Source organism: Lolium perenne, chromosome 3 (assembly GCF_019359855.2).
Source record: "Lolium perenne isolate Kyuss_39 chromosome 3, Kyuss_2.0, whole genome shotgun sequence".
NCBI classification, from domain to species: domain Eukaryota; kingdom Viridiplantae; phylum Streptophyta; class Magnoliopsida; order Poales; family Poaceae; genus Lolium; species Lolium perenne.
In genome coordinates this window covers 279,005,035-279,026,027 of record NC_067246.2, presented here as the reverse complement: position 1 = coordinate 279,026,027, position 20,993 = coordinate 279,005,035, and the positions used below count along the sequence as shown (strand labels likewise).

Genomic DNA, 20,993 nt, shown 5'->3' with positions numbered 1-20,993 from the left:
CCTAGGCCTTGTTCCTAAATACTGCTGCATTACTACTGCTTGTTTCATCGTTTCAACCGTGTTACTACTGCTGCAATACTACCACCATCAACTACACGCCAGCAAGCTATTTTCTGGCACCGTTGCTACTATTCATACTTATTCATACCACCTGTATTTCACTATCTCTTCGCCGAACTAGTGCACCTATTAGGTGTGTTGGGGACACAAGAGACTTCTTGCTTTGTGGTTGCAGGGTTGCATGAGAGGGATATCTTTGACCTCTTCCTCCCTTAGTTCGATAAACCTTGGGTGATCCACTTAAGGGAAAACTTGCTGCTGTTCTACAAACCTCTGCTCTTGGAGGCCCAACACTGTCTACAGGAAAAGGAGGGGGAAGTAGACATCAATCATCACGATGGTTTCCACCATTATTTCCTCGGAAGCCAGCCGATACCTGGCCGGGACCATCGTATTCCGCAAAGTTGCGAAAACGCCGCATGTTCTGATTGCTGTTTATTGTGATCTTCTTCGGGTGACCTATGTCGTTTATTGTGAACAACATCCTCACTGTCAGCCCATCGATTCACTATTTTCATGAGTTCTGCTACTGTTGTTGGGTTAGATCTCCCCTACTCTTCGATGAGGTCCCTTCTTCATATTCCCACAGCGAACGTGTCGATTGCTCTTTCATCAGACACGTGTTCAGCTGAATTTTTAATGATACTCCATCGCTGAATATACGTTCTCATCGATTCATCCAACTTCTGCTTGCAAGTCCTTAGCTACTCTATTGATGCTGGTTTTTTGCAAGTGGAATAGAAAATCTTCACGAACAGGTCCTCGAAGGTTTCCCAACTATCTATGGACCCCTTTGGCAGCTTCCTCATCTAGGATCTTGCAGCTTCTCTGAGGTGAACCTGAATGCTTTGCATGGCTGTTGCTCTTGTGCCGCCCATCAACTTTACTGTCTCCAGGTAGTCAACCAACCAATCCTCCGGGTCTTGAAGTCCTTCGAATTTTTTATAATTATCGGGTAGCTTGAAACTAGTGGGCACTCGAGTTCTGCGAACCCTTCGGGTAAAGCAAGGCAGTCCGCACAAGTCCACATCACTGTCTTCTGCTGTCTGACGGCTTTCGCGGGTTCGGTTTTCTCGACCTCTTTCCTCGGGTGCTTTGTCGACTTGAGCTTGAGATACTGTGTTCCTTGCGTCGCCTTCTCTTGGAACATCTCGCGTTGCCGCCACAGTACGTCGAGGACTATTTTGCCTTGGGTTGTTCCTGCGTGGAGCACTTTCGGGTTGTGGTGCTATTTCTCTTCTTGTTATCACCGCACACATAACACTGACTCCTGCCATAGCCATCTGGTACAATGATGATCGAGGATATCCTTGAGGTGGCCTAGATGCCATCAGATATGCGTGTGTCGCCATGTATCCTGCCTCCGGCGTTTTCAGGATTATGTGTCCTCTCGTGTCTATTGAGATGAAAGACATGTCGAGGTTTTGAATCAGGCTATCCCGTTCTCCTTCGGGTATGCCTGCCAACCGAGGTCTTGCTCTCCCGCGGCTATCTCTCTGATTGGCTGCTGAGTTTCTCGAGTGTTGACTCAAGTTGTTCCCGCTCTCGCTGGAGGCATCTTCTGCAGCTCTTCTTTCGTCAAGTTTTTGCTGTAGTTTTTTTTAACTTGCGCCTGGAACGACTGAGTTTATATTGATATGCTTGTAGCGCTTGCACCAAAACTTGTGTGGTCATCGGCTCCGTGCCGTTCATGGCTCTTGTAGCTCTATCCCATGCTTTCTGCGATAGCTGCAATTTTCTCGTGGCTCAACTCCAATATACTTGCTTCCTATTCCACGCGTGAGATATGCGGGATCGACGTAAGGGTTGCCCAAATCGTCGAAAGCCTCAGACTCTTCATCAGCTTCACGACCTGCTCCCGTGATTACACAAATCTGATGGTATGTTGCAGTTGTGTTTTCGTCGGATTCAGGGTAGGTGACACCGTCATATAGATCGGTGAAGACCTCCCTACTAGCAGTAGAGTTGTTGGTGTTGGTGAAGTCAAAGTTGGTGAAGCTTTCCGAGTCGCTATCTTGAGATAGATCAGTTCCCGTGAACGACCCGAAAGTCATGTGACCGAACAGATCGGTGAGTGCCCCACCGTCGGTGGGCTTGGTGAAGCGTGGCGGCGAAACTTCCTCGTCGCCTGACTCGACAGATGATGTTGACGATCCTGAGTACTCGGGCTCGACCGCCAACGGTCCCCAAAAAATCGGTTCCGCAAGACAATGCGATCCTTTTTTCCTGACGAGGAAGCGAAAGCTCCCGAAAGTCATCTCCCTCGACTCCTCCAGATTGGCATATGCATGCAAACGGGCGGAGGGGGGTGAGGAACAAAATCAGCGAGATCAGGTTGGACTCGTTTACCTCTGTCCATCGCGTTTCTTGCCGTTGATGATGATGTTGAAGATGCCATGGAGATCAGAACCTTGCAGCCTCCAGTTCCCACAGACGGCGCCAATTGACAAGAGATCAACTTGTCAATGCCTACGTATTATAGACTTAGGGTTTCGTAAGAAGTAGCGGGCAAGTAGATCTCGAAGGTTCAGCCGAACAAAGGTGCTCAACTCAATATTACAATGGCTAGGGTTACAATGATTCGGTCCCTTCTTTCTCCCTCGGCCCCCCCTTTATATAGGAGGCGAAGCCGAGACCTTTCCGTGTCGTACAAGTTACCAACTGTCGAGCCGTATTGGGCTTTTCCTACATTGATACAAGTTTCCTATTACAACTCTACTTTCCTAACCCGACAACCTTCAACCTTTCGGGCCTCCAAAGTTTCGAGTCCATGGGCTTCATGCTTTTATGTAGACCTAGGGTACTTATTCGACACGCCTGGCAGTCATACCTACGTCAGTCTAGGGTAAAGAAGAGGGGCGTCAGCTTTGCTTTGCTTTTTGTGTGGGGGGACCAGCAAAGGGCACGACCGACGTTGTTGGTTCCCGCGCGCAAAGGAGGTGGCTCCGTTGGTTGGTTCCAGATCGTCGGCTCCCCCGCACGCGCTGGACCACCTCTTTCCAAATCGGGAAAGTTTGATCTCGGTTAGCGATTCTGATTAGGGGCTGTTGGGCCGACCTCGCGTTTCCTTACAACGAGGTTGACGCAGGTGTAGCCATGTTCTTTGCACATTCCAGAATTTTAAAAACATTACCGTCCATATCCGTATTAGAGCAATAAATATACCCCCTCCGCATTTCTATTTGGCAACATCCACATTTGCATCGGTATTCGTTCCTAAAATATGGAGGTGGATACAGAAAGGGCACCGGCAACCTGCTTTCCCAGCCCTAACGATGGGGCGAGAGTATTGCATTGGCACCAAATGTTGCTTCACACACATGAATAGTGCTATCGGGCTGAGGCTATTGTTCATGACACGAGACAATAGCTGGTGAAGGTTGTGTCTTTGCTTATCCGCGTAGAGCTTTTCTGCCCAATTCCCCGGTCCAGATGGCTCCACCTTTTTTTTAAAACATTTTCTCCAGACTCTCTTGTTGTGCACTTGTGCTACGAAATCAACAGAGAATAAAATGAGAACTGAGAGGATAATCATTTCCCAGGACGAAGAAAAAAAGAGAGAAAACAATCCCGTTGGGCACGGCCATGGCCCACGACGTACCAAGTCAGAAGGAAACGAGACAGTCCCAGCCAGGGGGCCCCACCCACGCGGCAGTACATGCGTACAGTGACGCACCCACCCAGGCTCGGCACGCGACCCGACCCGACCTGGTCCGACCCGACCGGACCGGAGCCCGACCCGGCGCGCAGCCGGACCGGAACCCTCCGCCCCCTCCACCTCTATATAAGCGCACCCAGAGCCCCCAATGCCCAGTTCCCCTCCGCCCTCCCCCCAAATACCAAAACCCGCGTCCTCTCCGCCGAAGCGGGGCGGGGCGCACACACGCCCGCCGTGTGCGCGCTTCTCACACTCCCCCATTCCCCCATTCCCCTCCCACCCTCCAGCGCCCCCCATGGCGACGCCCCGCCCCGCGCCGCTCCTCGCCGGCCCCTCCTCCTCCTCCCCCGCCGCGGCGGCGGCGGCGCCCGCCAGGCAGGTCACCATGCGGATGTTCCACGGCGACGTCTCCCTCGGCGACGCCGAGGTCTTCCCGATCAAGCCCGGGCCCGACGCCGCCCTGCCCTTCCCCACCAACGAGATCCGCGTCAGCCACCTCTCCCCCGCCAGCGAGCGCTGCCCGCCGCTCGCCATCCTCCAGACCATCGCGCCCTTCTCCGTGCGATGCAAGCTCCAGGCCAAGACCATCCCGCTCAACCCCAGCCTACACCGGCTCTACCTCACATGCTTCAACGAGTACAAGGTTTGCCCCTCGAGCCCTCTCCCCCGACAGTCAGTCCCCGTGTGTAATAATCGCTCATATGCCATCGTACTAGCATAATAGCGGCCACGCCCCATTTCAAATCGAACCGAAATACAGTTAGTGCCTAGAAACGACTGCCTAGCTAGGAAATGCTACTTGCCCCATCAGTACCAAATCGTTCCCCAATCACCAACGATTGAAGCATCTTACACATTATTAATTAAGTGTGCCGTTCATCGGTTGGGAGCTTCCTTAGTAAGATTTTTCGAAGAGGATTTTGTGAAATCGTGTATCATCAGTAGCAAATCGTCCCCAATCGCCAATGATTGAAGCATCTTACACATTATCTCCGTTCATTCATCGTTAGTAAGTTTGTCGGAAGAGGATTTGTGAAATCGCCCTACCCTTTGTCCGTGTGCACAGAGCGCGGTGGTGGTGGTCGGGGACGAGGAGCTGCACCTGGTGGCGATGCCGAGCAAGGCGGTCAACGTGCCCTGCTTCTGGTGCTGCTCCGTGCGCGCCGGCCTCTACGCCTCCTCCGTCGGGATGCTCAACCTGCGCTGCCTCGCCATCGTCTTCGACCTCGACGAGACCCTCATCGTCGCCAACACCGTCGCCTCCTTCGAGCGCCGCATCGGGGACCTCTCCCACAAGATGGAGGCCGTGGACGACCCCGGCAGGGTGGCGGCCATGTCCGCCGAGATCAAGCGATACATCGAGGACAGGGCGCTGCTCAAGGAGTTCATCGACAAGGACACCGTTACGGATAATGGTAGGATCCTAGTGGCACAGAAGGAGGAGGTGCAGCCTATCGGTGCCCAGGACCGGCTTCTACGGCCCGTCATACGGCTACCGGAGAGGAACGCCATTCTCACCCGCATCAATCCAGAGGTACAATTTTCGTGAAACCAATATCTCTTCTCCTTATTGTTTCTCACTCAACTTCTGCTTCTGTTTTTGTTCATTGGATGTCTGTGGAGGGTTACAGTTTATCCACAATAACAGTATTATAATTCCCTTGTTTTAACCAATCCCCTGGGCCTGGCTGTGGAAAATGATGTATAAATGGGCTCCGCTTTGTCTTGTACAACAAGGCATGTCGTGTGGGACCGTGTCTCCTTTCCTTTGATGATCTCGCATTGAAGGTTTTCTATATGCATTCTAGTTGCTGCAATACATTGATCGTCTCATTAAACGCTTGCATAGCTCAACTCTTTCTTTCTATGTTTACGCATTTATTACTATCACCTGTTTAGTTGCCAAAATTGCAACATTCTTTACCTGCCGAATATGTTGCATCTTAAGCAAATACATGGGGCTAACATCCCAATGAATATTAGTAACAAGTACTAGGAAACACAAGTTTTAGGCCACCTAATGTTAGGCCTTTCAGTCCAACACATTATGCGACAACAGCATTGCATATATTTGTGACCTTCAGCAACAAATATATTATGTTTTACTATCATAGTTCTTGGCTGACATCATATGTGCTGTGGACTAAATATGGGATCAACATTAGTTTCTTCCGTAACTCTTATGTTTTGGTGTTTCGGAATTTAAGTCATCAACTAGATCTTATTCTTTTGGTCGCGGTATTCTTTTGCGATTACTTTTCCTCTCGCCCTATCCTCATTACCCATTTCAATGTTTTATTGCATTCAGATCCGCGATACTAGTGTTTTTGTAAAGCTAAGGCCTGCCTGGGAAGATTTGAGAAGTTATCTAACTGCCAAGGGACGCAAAAGATTCGAGGTCTATGTATGTACGATGGCTGAAAGAGATTATGCTCTTGAGATATGGAGGCTTCTTGATCCAGAAGCTAATTTAATCAGCTTGAATAATATTTCAGAACGTGTAGTATGTGTAAAACCAGGTAAGGGATCTCAAGAGTTTGGAGTTTTCCTTTTTCAACTATTGTGCAGTGCTTGCCCATCGCAGCATTGATCTATTGTATTTACATCACCATTTTTCTTGAAATTATTTGCATCAGCATTAACACGCTCTAGCCATTGTAGATTGTCCAATCCAAATTTTATGCCCTATCTAAATGTTAAAAAGTACCACACAATCCTGCATAATGATTTCTGAAATGTTGATTGTTAGAATGATAGCGCTGTTTCTTCGTGCTCCAGAAAAGCTGTTTGTCTTACTCACTGTTTCTATTGATGCAGATTCTAGTAAGTCTCTGCAGCATGTTTTTAAAAACGGAGGATGCCATCCAAAGATGGCCATGGTGATTGATGACAGGCTGAAGGTCTGGGATGAGAAAGACCAGCCTCGAGTCCATGTTGTCCCTGCATATGCTCCATACTATGCCCCACAGGCTGAGGTATTTTTTTGTGTTTTTCTCTTACATGTTTTCTGTTGAACATATTTCTGTGCTGGAATAATGTGTTAATGTTCTTGCATATCCTAGACGGCGAATGCTGTTCCAGTGCTTTGTGTTGCGAGAAATGTTGCTTGCAATATTCGTGGTGGTTTCTTCAGGTTGGTAGAAACAGTTATTACGATACGACCTGTGCATTCTGATGATACCATACTTACAGCCTTAATGTTTTTCCTTGTTTTGATGGAAAAAGGGAGTTTGATGAAAATCTATTGAAGAAAGTGTTTGAACTATTATACGAAAACGAGTTACTGGATCTTCCATACGCTCCAGATGTCGGCGACTACTTAGTCTGCGAGGTAATGTCCTCTTGACACCACGTTGCTGTATTGCAGTTTATCGGCTGAAACTCTGAAAGTTTATTTTGTCTGTTACTTATTTTCAGGACACTGTACCAACCAACAAAGATCCTGCCCCTATACCTGAGGGTATGAGTGGAGCTGAAGTGGAGAAGAGGTTGAATGGGAGGGTAAGTTTTCATATGATGTTTCTGCTTTGATTGATTTTGTGGGCAATTTTTCTCCCCCTTTTACTAAGGAGGCCATACATTATCTCTGTTCTGTGGTATCACAAGATTGCTCCCATGTGCTTGCTTAGTTACCAATAACTACTTCACCTCTCGTGATATTATTACAAAAAAATATCAAATAGGCTGTAGTATAGCTGAAGCTTGACCCTATTTTTTTTGACCAAATGGACCCTGTTTTTTGTAAGAACATTAGTCCCAACTACTGGACTGTCGGAGCTTCATTACTTCATTAGGATCTTAATTAGATATGAAATTTCAAGGATGAACATGCAGTAATGTGAGTTGTTTCAGGCACATCAGGTGGACCAAAAACAGATATCTTCATCAACCCCTATACCTGAGGGTATGAGTGGAGCTGAAGTGGAGAAGAGGTTGAATGGGCGGGTAAGTTTTCATATGATGTTTCTGCTTTGATTGATTTTGTGCGCAATCTTTTCCCTCCCTTTTACTAAGGAGGCCATATATTATCTCTGTTCTGTGGTATCACAAGATTGCTCCTATGTGCTTGCTTAGTTACCAATAACTACTTTATCTCTCGTAATATTATTACAACAAATTATCAAATAGGCTGTAATATAGCTGAAACTTGACCCTATTTTTGACCAAATGGACCCTGGTTTTTGTAAGAAGAACATTAGTCCTGCTACTGAACTATCAGAGCTTCATTACTTCATTAGGATCTTAATTAGATATGAAATTTCAAGGATGAACATGCAGTAATGTGAGTTGTTTCAGGCACATCAGGTGGATCATAAACAGATATCTTCATCAACCCGTTTATCAGGTACTTCATAATTCTCTTTTTTTTTGGTCAGTTGTCTCCATACTGGCCTTTCCTTGTCGTCTATTAGTTTGGTATTTTTAATTTTCAAGTTAGTTCTGTTAACTTGCAAAGAGGGAATGGGGATGTCTCTGCAAAAAAAAGACCACTGTATTATGTAATGCAGCATCGTTAGCATAATGCTCCAAATCCTAATTCTGACCGCATTATGGTTTGCTTTCATTGGCATCTTTCCGGATGTACAAAAATTATCCTGTCCAGTAAAATATTGTCACGATTTCATATTTACTCGATGTTGAAGCTCTGATTTTAGCTGGTAATGTATTTTTGGAGAAGCAGGAATGGAGACCGACCCTAAGAAATCTTTTGAGAACGAAAAACAAAGAAAAAGTCTACTTTCAAGTTTAGGGTCATTTTATTGATCATATTTAGGACTCTTCTCATCTGTCTTCTATACACATCGTTTTTTATTCATTTCAAGTAGTACCATAATCCCTCTGGTTCTTTTTTTTAAAGCCATAATCCCTCTGGTTCTTTATGTAAGGTGTATTTTAACTACCCAAAATTAAGCTTTTTTGCCACTAACTAATGCAATAATATGTGGATTATGTTACACCGAATTGATACAATCGGATTCATCTTCAAAAGCACTTCCTTATGAAATTATGATTGTATAACCATTAGCGGAATGTAGGCAGTCAAAATATAACTTATATTTCGAAACAGAGGGAGTGCATTTTCACTGCGTACAGTGTGTATTAATTTGAACCTGGTGCTTTAAGTAACCTATGCAGCCCAAACTTTTGCGCAGATGACATGCGAGTGGCACCGCGAGGCAATCTAGCCAGTTCAAATGTCGAATCCAATGGAGGCTCACTGCCAATAACCCCTTTATTGTTTGTCTCGGTATTACAAGAAATTGGGCGACTATGTAACTCTAAGGTATGCTGTTGCCTTAATGTTTCAGTGCATGTTTGGCTTTACTGTTCTTGACTTCGAACTGATCTCCTGCTCTTTCTTAATATAGGTGGAGTTTAGGTCTACAGTAAGCAGCACTGGCAAAAGTACACAATTTTCAGTTGAGGTTGGTGCTTTGCATTTGTGACTGAGCATACTGTTTATACTATGTTCTCTTCCCAATAACCTGGTTTGAAGTCGGAACTCCAGAGCCCAGATTGCGACAAATATCTATTCAGGAGATAATAATTGGTCTTATTTTGAAGTTTCCCTGAATTAGCCTTTTAACATTGACATGAACTCAACTGGCTTTGCTTTCTTGCTTGCTGATGTATGTTTAGACTTAAATGAAGTTGCCAAATTTCTGCCTAATTCTTCCACCTTCATCTTACATGTGACAGGTTCTATTTAGTAACGAAAAAGTTGGATCTGGCACTGGAAAAACAAGGGAGGAGGCCCAAGTGCAAGCTGCCGAAAAGGCTCTCCAAAATTTGCAAAGTAAGATCATATTCCTTTTATTTTGAAATGCAAGCTCGCAATTCTGTTACACTTTTTTTTTTAGACTCCTTGTGAGGTATCAGCCTCTCACTTATATAAGATAACCATTTATTCTTCCCTGTTTGATATCATTGCCTTCACTCTACTTCTATTATTGTCAAATGATGCCCCTGAGTTAAATAGTAAATAAACATGACTGAAATGGAATCTATGCTTGTAAGGGCATCTATTTTTTTTTCATGTTGTTGGTTGGATATGGTTTGCAAATAATCTACTACCATAGCCTGAGGTGCTGTTTAATGCCATGTAACAGCGCTTAGATCTTTACTTGTATTATCATTCATGTCATCAAATTGTGGGAGTGCAGTTCCGATTAGTTCGTTCAATACAACCTCTACTTTTAGAGAAAAGGCAAAGCCAGGTTCATGATTTATGTAAGACCAAAGGAAGATAATATAGCTGGCTAAACAAATGGAGTGCGAACCAAATATCACAAACTGTACTCCTGAGTTCAACGTAGTAAAGAGGTGGTTGTCATTAGGATCCTCACCAACTATGGTGAAAATAATCAGGAATTGCATATCTCCATACTGGTAACTGGGTGCATGTTCCCTGTATATTTCAAGTTTACCAGAAATGGTAGCTGTGGCATAACACAGTAAATTCGGAAGTAATTCTTCGCTAATAAATTAAGTATTATCACATTTGACTATATTTGTACCTTGGTCTTGATAACGTGAAAAATGAACTTGCTATATCTTAATACCACCATAAGGAATAACCTCCTATATCTTAACACTAAGCATGCTTGCCAAATTAGGGCATGTTTGGTTGATGACTTAATATTGGCACGGCTAACCTTAGGCGCATCCGCACATTGTGTTGTGTTGGTTCAGTTAGGCCACCAAACTGCATGTTTAGGCACTGAATGTGGTGAAGTGAATATTTGAAGGTCATTACCAGGCCAACCAAGTCAGGGTGATGACATAGCAGTACCACTCCAGCGAAGGGCACATGGAGCCAAGGTACTCCAATGCTTTTGTATTTGTCAGACCGGTTATCTCAATTTCATCCAATTTCTTCTCGAGACCCTCTGCCATTAGTTTCTTCCCCAGTCGACTCCGCTGCATCCGCAAGCCCTGTGCCCCACACGATGGCTTCCTTGCTTAATGCACTGCTGGTGGACCTGGAAGGATGGGCCTGCTTAATGATCGAGTTCCTTCGCCAGATTCATGTTCATTCGCACAGCTCCGGCACTTTGGATGGGAAGAAGTTGGCCGTGTCTGTTGGTGACTTGGTGTACTACTCAATGATACATATCTTGATGTAAGCATGGATAGATCTCTATAGAGGGAGGTAGCTGCAGCCCGGCCCGTTCACCGTGTTGGTTTATTTTGTGTTGTTTTTGTCTTGGCATGTCTTATGCCCTTCGCTGTGCTACCACTGCAAGTCATAGCTAAATGACCTTCATTGATTCATCAATCACTGGAACATCTGTAGTGACTTAAGTATCTTTCTTATGTAGTAGTATGGTAACCTACTTGATGACCAATGCGACAAGTTTACTTACCCGAAGGGCAATGTACAAAATATTTTTTCCTCTTAAGCTCCCATTGACTAGAAATTTGCTTTCTCCTAAATTCTCTGAACTCACTGACTTGTAGGCAATTACTTGTCATTTGTTGCTCCTATGGCTGGGGTTCTTAATAAAGACACAAGCAAGTCTCCTGGGGGTGGAAATGGCTTTCTGGAAGACGATATCGATTCAGATGGTGATACTTCTATGAAAGAACTATCTGGAAGTACACCAATTGTGGATAGGCTGTCCTCTGTTATAAGTCTTCTTAGAGAACTTGTAAGAGATGATGCTACTACCTGATATTTCACTTTCTCATCTACCTTTCACATTCGTTGTACTCTTCTTGCTTCATTGAATTCTAATGTGCATTTTCTGCTCCTAGTGCGTGGAGGATCAGCATGTAGTATTTCGAGATGAAGTCCAGAATCCTGGCTCGGCAATCAACGAAGAATACCATTATCAGGTTACTTATATAATATCTATTCTAAATTCTACAAGAATACTGTGGGCCTTCTGGCTTATAGTGCAGTGTACCTAAGTGTTGCAGTTCTGACCAGTTCCCACCTGTGCGGCTGAGCCTAGTACCTGTCTTTGGCTATTCGCCGGTGGGGTTACCACTGTATCGGTAAATGATTTGCCGGTTTTGCTAAAGGGTTTACTTTTTTAGTTTGTTTGAAGAACTAGCTGGTTACCACCTGATTGTGGCATCTTCAAAGTTTAAAAAGTTTAATCCTTTCAGATTTGACTTTCAACGAGTTTTCAGTACACCAAAATGAATTGGACCATTTATAATCAGCAATTTAGTATGTAACTATGAACGCACCTTCTGTGAGCTTGTTAATGCAATTAATAACATAGATTTTGTTATTTTTTTAAGGTTGAACTTGCAGGACAGATACTTGGGATTGGCATTGGTGCGAACAGAGATTTTGCGAAGCTTCAGGTACTATATTTCCTAGTGTTCTGCCGTTTTCATTGGTGGCTTTTATATTTTGGTGCCATTGAGATATTAAATTGCTAAATTAGTTATATATTTGCATGAAAGTGGTATAATGTGACATCTGCAGTATTTTAAAGATTTGCGTTGTATACATAAATCTGCAAGGTGTTCTGTTCTTTGCCATAAAATCTAGTATATGCTGGAGCTAGATTAAGTATACAACCGTCTAGCTAGGATTCTAGCACGTGCAAAGTTATATTAGGAATTTGATAGATGCCTCCTTTGAGCCACTGTCTCAAACCTCAATGGGCTGTGCATAAACCAGGTTCGCTAACAAGACTAAGCCTTATAGCTGCTTTGGGTGCTAATGAAGCGGCATCCTTTTCGTGAGCTCCTGATAAGATTAGCCATGCTCCGAGGAGCTATTGAGGTGTCAGAAGCACCCATGAAGCTAGACGTAACATTAGAAACGCCATCTTGTCCGGCCAGATCAGCATGGGTGTAGGCATCCGATGTATCAGCCCAGAAACTGTCCCTACAGTTACTCATCATGAATAATATTCAAGGCATGCTCTCAGAACATCTGCGCAAGCTTCTTCTTGAATGTTCTTACGTTTTTTAGTAGCTAAGAGACCTCCTCAAGGCATTCCATCTTGAGGTGTGCGCTGTTATAGTGTATTTGTTGCTACAGATAGCCAGTTCACAGGTTAAAAAAGAATACCAGTTCACAAATTAGCTCACTAGTATGTTTAATAATTTATCTCTTGTAAGAGAGGCTGGTATTTTGACTATTATATTCTACCGTCGTGCTCCAAATCCAAATGCATACACTAGTTCAAGCTTTTGATTAGGTCTTGTCGTTTAACAAAAGCTATGCCTGATTTCTGGAAATTATGTTGTTTCAGGCTGCAGAAGAGGCCCTGAGGTTCTTGGAAACAACCACTGATCCACAGATCAAGAAGCATTTGAGACCAATAAGGTTATTTTTTCTGGAATTTATTGAGCACTGCCTTAATCTCTTTCTAAGAAGGCCTAGTTGTAGCCTTTTTGAGGGGCGGAACCATTTTTTTTATTTCAGAGAGAACCATTGTTACTGACAGATTCCCTTGTCTTTTATGCAGATGCAGTTGAACTCCTCACCCTTTCCTCATCCCCCCAACTGTACCAACCAAATGAGTTGAAAGAAAGTTGGAATGTGAAACCAGCTTCGCACTTAACCATTCCATGTACAAAATGGTCGCATGTGACTGATTTACCGGAAGCACCTCTCTGTGAGTACGGTTGTCGCCTCCTCAACCAGGATGTGTGTATCCACTGTTGGTACTCGTAGGCTTGGATATGCAACTTTTGGAGATGGTACATATACAAAGCGGGACATGAGGCTTTCTTGATTCTTTTGACTACCTTCCCCGGAGAATCTTCTCGTAGACTATTTGCCTCCGCAGTGCGCACAACAGCAGATGTACTTATCAGGATAAGATACTGGCATGGTTGGCTGTAAACAGGTAGGAATGTAGAGTTAGTTGTGAGTATTATTACCAGTTTCCGGATGCAGTTGTAAATTGTTTAGGAGCATTAAATCTGCAATGCTAATGCTGATTTTTCAAGTTTATATATGTTTAGGAGCATTAAAACGGTGTTAATGTTTTGTACTCCCTCCTATAAAAAAAGAATGTCTCAACTTTGTCTAAATTTGCATGTATCTAGATGTGTTTTAGGGTGTATGATACATTGATACATACAAATCTAGACAAATTTGAGACATCATTTTGTGGACCGAGGGAGTATAATTTAGAGTATTACCTATTTTGCAAATCGTAGATATAGTAGCTGGCAAGTTGGGCATGTTAGCCTTGCTGTTCTATTCAATTATTTGGTGGTTCTAGAGCGCTCATATACCTCATCCTGTGTATAATGCAGTTATTACTGCTCCGTAAACTTCATTCATCTAAGCATCGAGATCCACACACACACAAGAGTAACAGAAAACATGCACGTCGGAGAGATGATCTCAGCTACATGTAGTGTATTTCGTTTTTTTTTCCCTTTCAGGCCTCGTTTGGTGATAGAGTATTTTAGTGTGTTATGGGGTGTTTCGTGGAGAGTTTTTGGTAAAAATATACCCTGAAATACTCTCCACATTAATACTGCTGCTGAGATGCCGTAACGCTGTGAGGGCAGAGAGTGCTGCTGTTTACTATGGCCCTGCGCATCACAGCGAGGACGTACGTGGGAGTGCCGCACGCCAGAACTTCCACTCGGCAGCCCGGCCACTGCAGTTAATTGCTCGACGTGGCCGTGGATACAGGCGGTGGCCTCGATCCGCGTAAAGTCGTGTGAACACGCCATCAGGCACGGGGAGCTCTGCTAGCTTGCGCCGTCTCGCGCCGCGCTGCCGAGTGTAAAAAACGCTAGGTACTCCTCGCGTTTCAGTATCCTCATGATTCCGACGAGTATTGAGTCCAAAACTCGCTCTTACTTGATTCGATACTCTTCAACCAAACGGCTCGTACGGTGGATTGAAGGGCACCCGATTTAGTTACAATTGAATTATACACTGAAAACCAGTCAAAACTCCCGGGCCAAACAAGGCCTCAGGAACTTATATACTGTAATAGTGTATCTGCTTTTGCCAACACATGCTGAAGGCTGCAATTTACTCTTCGGTTTCACTATTAGTTCTACTATGTGCTTAGCTATTTGTGGAATTGAGATAAGGGTTTACGATTCCTTCAAAACAAGGTATTTACTAGATAAGAAATCAAAATCAAAGAAAGCTAGTAAGTGATAACGGGTGTGCACTAATAACAGCTTTTCCGGGAGGACTTCCTATATGCAATGCTACATCAAAAACAGTGGCTGCTGTAATTGATAACTGGTGCACTATTAACAGCCTTTCTCGCCTCTTGAGATTTGCAGCACAGAAATGGTATTCAGCGGATGAACACCATGGCCTCCAAAGCGGCAAGTCTCAGACCGTATTCATTATGCCTGTTTCATGTTTCTGTGGTGCCAATCTGGAGACCGAGGCTCCGGAGCAACCGCTGCAGGGCTTTGCTGACCCAGGCCATGTCATTTTCGAACATACCGGCTGGCGCCCTATTCTCGACGGGCGCACCTTCATCTTTCAGGGTATGTACTGCCATGTTTGCTCTTCTGCGAAGCACGTCAGGAACCTTGTGGTCTTTCTCCAAGGTAAACTGTGTCAGAAAACCATCGGCGGCCGTATGATTAATCGTATGCACTAACCGGTGACCGTCCTGCAGGGTTGCAGGTAGATGAAAGCGTTGCACCATCATTATAAACCAAAGGAGAGCTGGAGAATCAGTTACCTGCGGTCCGTTGGCGCCATTTGCCCTTTTCTTTTCTCTTTGAGGAGAAGAACCACCATCCGTGCGTGCTACATCCGTCATCACCTTGTCGGTCTGTTGATTCTCATGGGTTTCGTTATCGTCTGGCAGAATTGCGCCATTACATGATCCTGCAAAGTGGACGTCTTCCGCTCCAATCGACGGGTATGTCACTTGTAATACTTGCTGGCACTTGGCGTCATCCCAGTCTTCGTAGACTACGAATGTGTTCGAGGTCTCTGTTACCTGCAGAGTTCTGTTGTGGCCGTGCTGCCAGCTGACGTGCCCCGAGGGATCTTGCAGCAAGAACTTGAACTCGACCGCCCTGTTCGCTGGCAAGTCCTAGCCAGACCAGAGACGGCGAGATCAGTCATCCACGATCGACAAGAGAGTGGGGCATGAAAGAATGTGCGCGCGCGGGACGGACTTGGGGAGCTTACCATCGTCGCCGTCCAAACGTGGCCTTCCGACCACTCCAGAGCGGCTGCCTTGGTCGGGTCCCAAAGGCCGAGCGCCGGGTCGTCGCCGACGACGAGGAACCGCTGGCCGAACGCGCACTGCCTGTGCAGCACGAACTTGACCTGCACCGTGTTCACAGGGTCTGGCGAGAGGATCGGTTCGCGAAAGACCGTGAGTGGAAATGGGTTAACTGGTCGTTACAGACTGGCAGAGTTACAGTCATACGTATCAGATACGGAGTAGAATTTTTTTTGTTCTTGTACGCACGAGTGGAAGTGGAGCTCACCGTGAGGGAGCGGCGGCAGGATCGCGGTAGAAGCGACGTACTCATCAACCTGCGCCTGCGCCTGCGCCTGCGCGATCTGCACCAAATCGACATCTGAGAAGTGCGCGCGCGATTGACCTGAAGAAGTGATGTAGCTGCCCGGGAACAGAGGCAGCGAGGGCGAGGCACGGAATCGGAGTTCCCGATCGAGCTGGAGGAGAGCAGCAAATTAAATTACCTCGTGCGCGACGGCTACGGCGTTGCGCGGGGGCGCCGGGGAGGCTTCCTCGAGCGACGCCACGACGAGGAAGCTCCGCCGAGCGCCGTGGCTGTGACCGGGCAGCGGCCGCGCGAGCACCCCGCCTCCTCCGCAAGCCACGGCCTCCATGGCGGCGATTGCAGGCAGGTGGTGCGGGCCGCGCGCGGCCGTGTTTGTTTGCTTCTGGGACTGGGACTGGGACGGGCAGTTTGGGAGCGGGATGGCGCGCGCGGGGTGTGTGGCCGTGGTGGCTGCTGCTGAAGCAGTTAGGTCTCGCGTCGCGTCTGGATCTCCGCGTGCCCAGTGGGGTTCCGGATTTTTCAGTCAGCTCCCGCCGTTTTATCCGTGCCAAGTACTACCTTTGTATAAGTGTTTTTAGTTTTCTCTAGATACAAATATATCTAGACGTATTTTAATTATAGACATGTCTATATTTAGAAAAAAGTTGAGATAGTTATTTTTTCTTGTCCTGAAAGATCGGCACTTCTCCATCTGGCAGTCTGACTGATTACAATTCAGCAGTAGTTAGATCTGATTCCGTCTGTGTCTGCGTTTAAATTCGTGCTCATCTTGCTCGCGCCGTTTGCGCGGTAGTACGCCGCCGTGTGTCCTGGTTTTCTGTCTGGATTCCTATTTTTTTTTTCTCCTCCGCCGATTTTTCTCTATTTGGTCTTACTGCTTATGCCTTTTCCATTTCACGCGATCTCGTTCTATTTCTTGCGTGGAGGGAGGGAAGGGTGGAGCAGCTCAGGCTGCTCTCCGCCGCCCCGCCGCTTTTGCTCCGCGCGTTGAGCAACTTGGGAGCCTGGTCTCCGCCTTGTTTCTCAAGGCCCTTGAGCCCGAGATCCGTGGCGAGTTTCTTGCCGTCTCCGTATAAGTAGGTGGTGAGTTGTTTTCCTCCATGCCCCTTTATTTGTCGTCTCCGGGCGTTGGCATGTGCTACCGCTTTCAGTAGTGATTTCGCTTTTCATAGGTGAGTGGTCGATGTTGGCATGTGGTTTATGTAGCGATTTCGGTTTCTAGATGCTTGTTTGATCTGATTTAATCTTGGCATACGCTAGTATTTATTGTGGAGATGGTTGTTATGTGTTAGGATTTTGAGTACAAATTACTTGGTCGGGTTGTTCATTTTGGGGCTATGTCTAGTCAACAGTATTATTGGGGGATGTATTACTATGATTATAGCCATTCATTATCTATGTGTCATATAGGCTATGTTCTGTTTTTTGTTTTGTTTTGATGCAACGGGTCGTGTGAGGGACGTTTGGTTTTTGCGAGGATTGCTTTGTACAACCCGTTGTACCTTTTTATCTTGTGTTAGTTAATTATCTAGCTGAGTTGAGCACCATGATACCAACACAAAAGTGTTGTCTTTTGTATCACTGGTGTGTAGCTCCTTAATTTTATCCATGTTGTATGCAGTGAGTGTTTCTTGTGAAACTAGCCCAATATGGAGAGCATATGGTGATACGCTATCTCCCCAAAAGTCTTTAAGTGGTGATGTTAACTTGTATGAACAGATTTCATTTCAAAGGTACCTTGGATGTTAAGATTTGTCTGTTATCCTTTTTAACCGAAGATTTGTGGTAGATGATGTTAGCGTTTTCATTGTGCATCTACAATGATCTTTTGTACTATATGTGTTTATAGTTAGCTGAAGTTTTTACAATCTCTATAACATTCTTTAACTGAAGTTTATTTTAGATCATGTTTTAAAAAATGGAGGCTATGCCCTAGCTTCTGCATCGATATTTTAGATCATTTATATTAATGTATTCACCACGTCTTTGTTTTCTCTTAGGAGGAGCAATCTATGAGAAATGCCAAGTTTGACAAAACTCTTATAAAGTTTTACATGAGCAATGTATGGTGTTCCTTTAAATTTTTTTGGTGTTTTGGCTTTGCCATATTAAATACAAGGAAAATCATTGGGTTGCTATGTTTTCATTGTTTTATTGCAAATATCACATATTACTTACATTGTGTTGTGACACGCATAGAACTGTCAAAATGTGTTCATCCATTCGAGAGCAGCGGCTTTCTCCGGCGGAAGGTCGTGGATGCGAAAACACAAGACCGATTCGAGATCGGCAACACTGGCTCATGTTAGACCGCCGATCTCCTCCGGCACATAGTCTACCTCGGGGTACTAACAGAAATAGCCATATATTCTAAGCTACATCTTTATATCATTGGTTCAATAGGGGAGGAGAACTCACATCATCGAGCCGAGACTCGGTGTAGGTCTCCCTGTTGTTCTAGTTCGACATGATGGGCAGTGTCGGTGGCAACGGTGCGGCGGCTCCAAAGGTCGGTGAGGTGAGGGGCGGCAATGGGGATGTGACATGTTTGTGCGTACATGATACGTCACAAACGTATCTATAATTTTTGATGCTCCATGCTTATTTTACACCAATTTATATATGTTTTGCTCATGCTTCATTGCACTTTTATACATTTTCCGGCACTAACCTATTAACAAGATGCCACAGTGCTATTTTCCTGTTTTCTGCTGTTTTGTATTTCAGAAAAGTTGTACAGAAAATATTCTCGGAATTGGACGAAATAAAAGCCGAAGTCAATATTTTTACATAACAAAGATAGAATCCATAGGGGAGTCGAAGGGGGCAGCAGGGCGGCCACGCTAGCCCTAGGCGTGGCCTGGCCCTGGCCCGCGCCTAGGGGTGGTGTGGGCCACCCTGGCCTCCACCGACATCGCCCCTCCGCCTATTTAATCACGATTTTAGGAAAACCCTGAATACCCGAGCCTCCATTCACGAAAAGTTCCGTCGCGGCCGCCATTGCAGAACGCATCTCGGGAGGGTTCTGAAGCTCTTCCCGACACCCTGCCGGAGGGGGAAATCATCGCCGGAGGCATCTACATCGCTATGCCCGCCTCCGAAGTGATGCGTGGGTAGTTCATCCCTGGACTATGGGTCCATAGTAGTAGCTAGATGGTTGTCTTCTCCAATTTGTGCCTCATGTTTAGATCTTGTGAGCTGCCGTACATGATCAAGATCATCCTTATGTAATGCTACATGTTGTGTTTGATGGGATCCGATGAATATTGTATACTATGTTGAGGTCGATTATATATTCATGTCATATGTTATTTGTGATCTTGCATGCTCTCCATTGCTAGTAGATACGCTAGCCAAGTAGATGCTTGTGACTCCAAGAGGGGGTATTTATGCTCGATAGTAGGTTCATGCCTCTAGTTTTCTGGGAGAGTGACAATAACTTCTAAGATTGTATATGTGTTGTTGCTACTAGGGAGAAAACAATAATATTTTATCCAAGGGTAATTCTATTGTTTACTTTACACACATTGCTTAATGCGATAATCTGTTGCTTGCAACTTAATACTGAAAGGGGTTCGGACAATAACCGGAAGGTGGATTATTAGTCATAGACGCAGTTGGATTACGGTCTATTTATTATGTTATAATGCCCAAACAAATCTCATAGTAATCATCTTGTCATGTATAGTCGGTATTCTGTCAATTGCCCAGCTGTAATTTATTCACCCAGCATGCTATTTATCTTTATGGAGAGACATCTCTAGTGAACTGTGGACCCCGGTCCTTTCCTTTACACTGATAAATTCAACCACTGCAATCCTGTTCTCTTTACTTACTGTTTAATTACTGCAAACATCTCCTTACACTCGATACATTTAATCCTTTGTGTTTAGCAAAACCGGTGAGATTGACAACCTCATTGTAAGTTGGGGCAAAATATTTTGGTTGTGTTGTGTGCAGGTTTCACCTTCCGAAGTCACGCCTTTCTCCTACTGGTCGATTAAACCTTGGTTTCTTACTGAGGGAAAACTTGCTGCTGTGCTCATCATACCTTTCTCTTGGGGTTCCCCAACAGTGTGAAGTCTGCGTACGACAAGCACACGCCATCAGTACACGCCGCTGAGCTTCCTACGCGTCGAATCGTGGGCGACGATGGCGCGGGGATGGGACTAGAGCCGACCGCTCGGGGGGAGGGGGGAGGGCGGCGGGGGGGGGGGGGGGGGGGGGGGGGGGGGAATGGTTGAGTCGCTGCCGAGAGGGACCTGTGCGGCCAATCCAATGTGGAGATCGTTGTCGACGGCCCCCACCGACCCCTTCGCATCGGGCTGCGACAATGTCTGACATATTGCGGTAGTGTCGGACGATGTTTCAGGCCGCGGCGCGTGCCGGCATGGTGGCATGTTTTCTGGTCGGAGCCCCAAAACCCCTTTTTGGTGGGTGGGGGGGTCCTTTTTCAAGGTTAATAAATATTTAAAATTTAAAATAGCTTCAAATAAATAATAATTGTGGGGGGAGAGGGCGGGGCTTTTGGGGCTGATGGTGGGATGTGTTAGGCAAACCGAATCATATATTCGGTTAGCATGTTATGCTCTTCCATATTTAGTGCTCGAGATATTGCATATAATCGGACCATTATGGCTACCATAATGGCTCAATATGAAAGAGCATAACAGAATATGCTAACTGCATATATGATTCTGTTTGCCTAACAAGATGCTTTAAGAATCATCTTTGGAAAGAAAGAGAGCTGGGCGTCATCATGCGATTGGCTTTGGTAAAGAGAAATGTGGCAGCCGAGCAGCAAAGAATCCACAACCAGAGGAAG

At 45.5% G+C, this 20,993-nt stretch overlaps 2 protein-coding genes across 7 annotated transcripts; one reads left to right on the top strand and one right to left on the bottom strand.

Annotated features, from left to right (window-relative positions):
• The first annotated feature begins 3,889 nt into the window (after nt 1–3,889).
• Nucleotides 3,890–13,648, top strand: LOC127344387 (RNA polymerase II C-terminal domain phosphatase-like 2). 6 transcript variants are annotated; one of them, XM_051370650.2, is made up of 17 exons: nt 3,890–4,361; nt 4,785–5,252; nt 6,027–6,237; nt 6,536–6,693; nt 6,781–6,851; nt 6,944–7,049; nt 7,136–7,219; nt 7,571–7,663; nt 8,015–8,063; nt 8,872–9,002; nt 9,088–9,144; nt 9,419–9,515; nt 11,180–11,370; nt 11,477–11,557; nt 11,972–12,037; nt 12,940–13,013; nt 13,156–13,648. In XM_051370650.2, exons 1-17 carry the CDS (start codon nt 4,014–4,016, stop codon nt 13,163–13,165), a joined length of 2,295 nt encoding a protein of 764 aa, XP_051226610.1. In that variant the 5' UTR covers nt 3,890–4,013; the 3' UTR covers nt 13,166–13,648. The 6 variants fall into 6 exon arrangements, 2 of the variants coding, with proteins under 2 accessions (XP_051226610.1, XP_051226612.1); XR_007878010.2 differs by lacking the exons at nt 11,477–11,557; nt 11,972–12,037; nt 12,940–13,013; nt 13,156–13,648 and adding exons at nt 10,468–10,540; nt 10,631–10,841 and having other exon boundaries at nt 11,180–11,318; XR_007878009.2 differs by lacking the exons at nt 11,477–11,557; nt 11,972–12,037; nt 12,940–13,013; nt 13,156–13,648 and adding exons at nt 10,468–10,540; nt 10,619–10,841 and having other exon boundaries at nt 11,180–11,318.
• Nucleotides 13,649–14,742: 1,094 nt separating this feature from the next.
• Nucleotides 14,743–16,630, bottom strand: LOC127344388 (uncharacterized). The gene is made up of 5 exons (XM_051370653.2): nt 16,347–16,630; nt 16,130–16,205; nt 15,825–15,985; nt 15,367–15,726; nt 14,743–15,294 (listed from the first exon to the last, which is right to left on the bottom strand). The coding sequence occupies exons 1-5, from the start codon at nt 16,494–16,496 to the stop codon at nt 15,031–15,033; spliced, it is 1,011 nt and encodes a 336-aa protein (XP_051226613.1). The 5' UTR covers nt 16,497–16,630; the 3' UTR covers nt 14,743–15,030.
• Between the last annotated feature and the right edge of the window lie 4,363 nt (nt 16,631–20,993).

Excerpts from the sequence above, each read along its gene's own strand:
- LOC127344387 (XM_051370650.2), top strand. The coding sequence starts at position 4,014 with ATGGCGACGCCCCGCCCCGCGCCGCTCCTCGCCGGCCCCTCCTCCTCC. Across the intron at positions 6,238-6,535 it reads TGTAGTATGTGTAAAACCAG|ATTCTAGTAAGTCTCTGCAG; the intron begins GTAAGGGATCTC and ends CTATTGATGCAG. Across the intron at positions 9,145-9,418 it reads GTACACAATTTTCAGTTGAG|GTTCTATTTAGTAACGAAAA; the intron begins GTTGGTGCTTTG and ends TACATGTGACAG.
- LOC127344388 (XM_051370653.2), bottom strand. The coding sequence starts at position 16,496 with ATGGAGGCCGTGGCTTGCGGAGGAGGCGGGGTGCTCGCGCGGCCGCTG. Across the intron at positions 16,206-16,346 it reads CCGTAGCCGTCGCGCACGAG|ATCGCGCAGGCGCAGGCGCA; the intron begins GTAATTTAATTT and ends GATTTGGTGCAG. Across the intron at positions 15,986-16,129 it reads CCTGCCGCCGCTCCCTCACG|ACCCTGTGAACACGGTGCAG; the intron begins GTGAGCTCCACT and ends TCCTCTCGCCAG.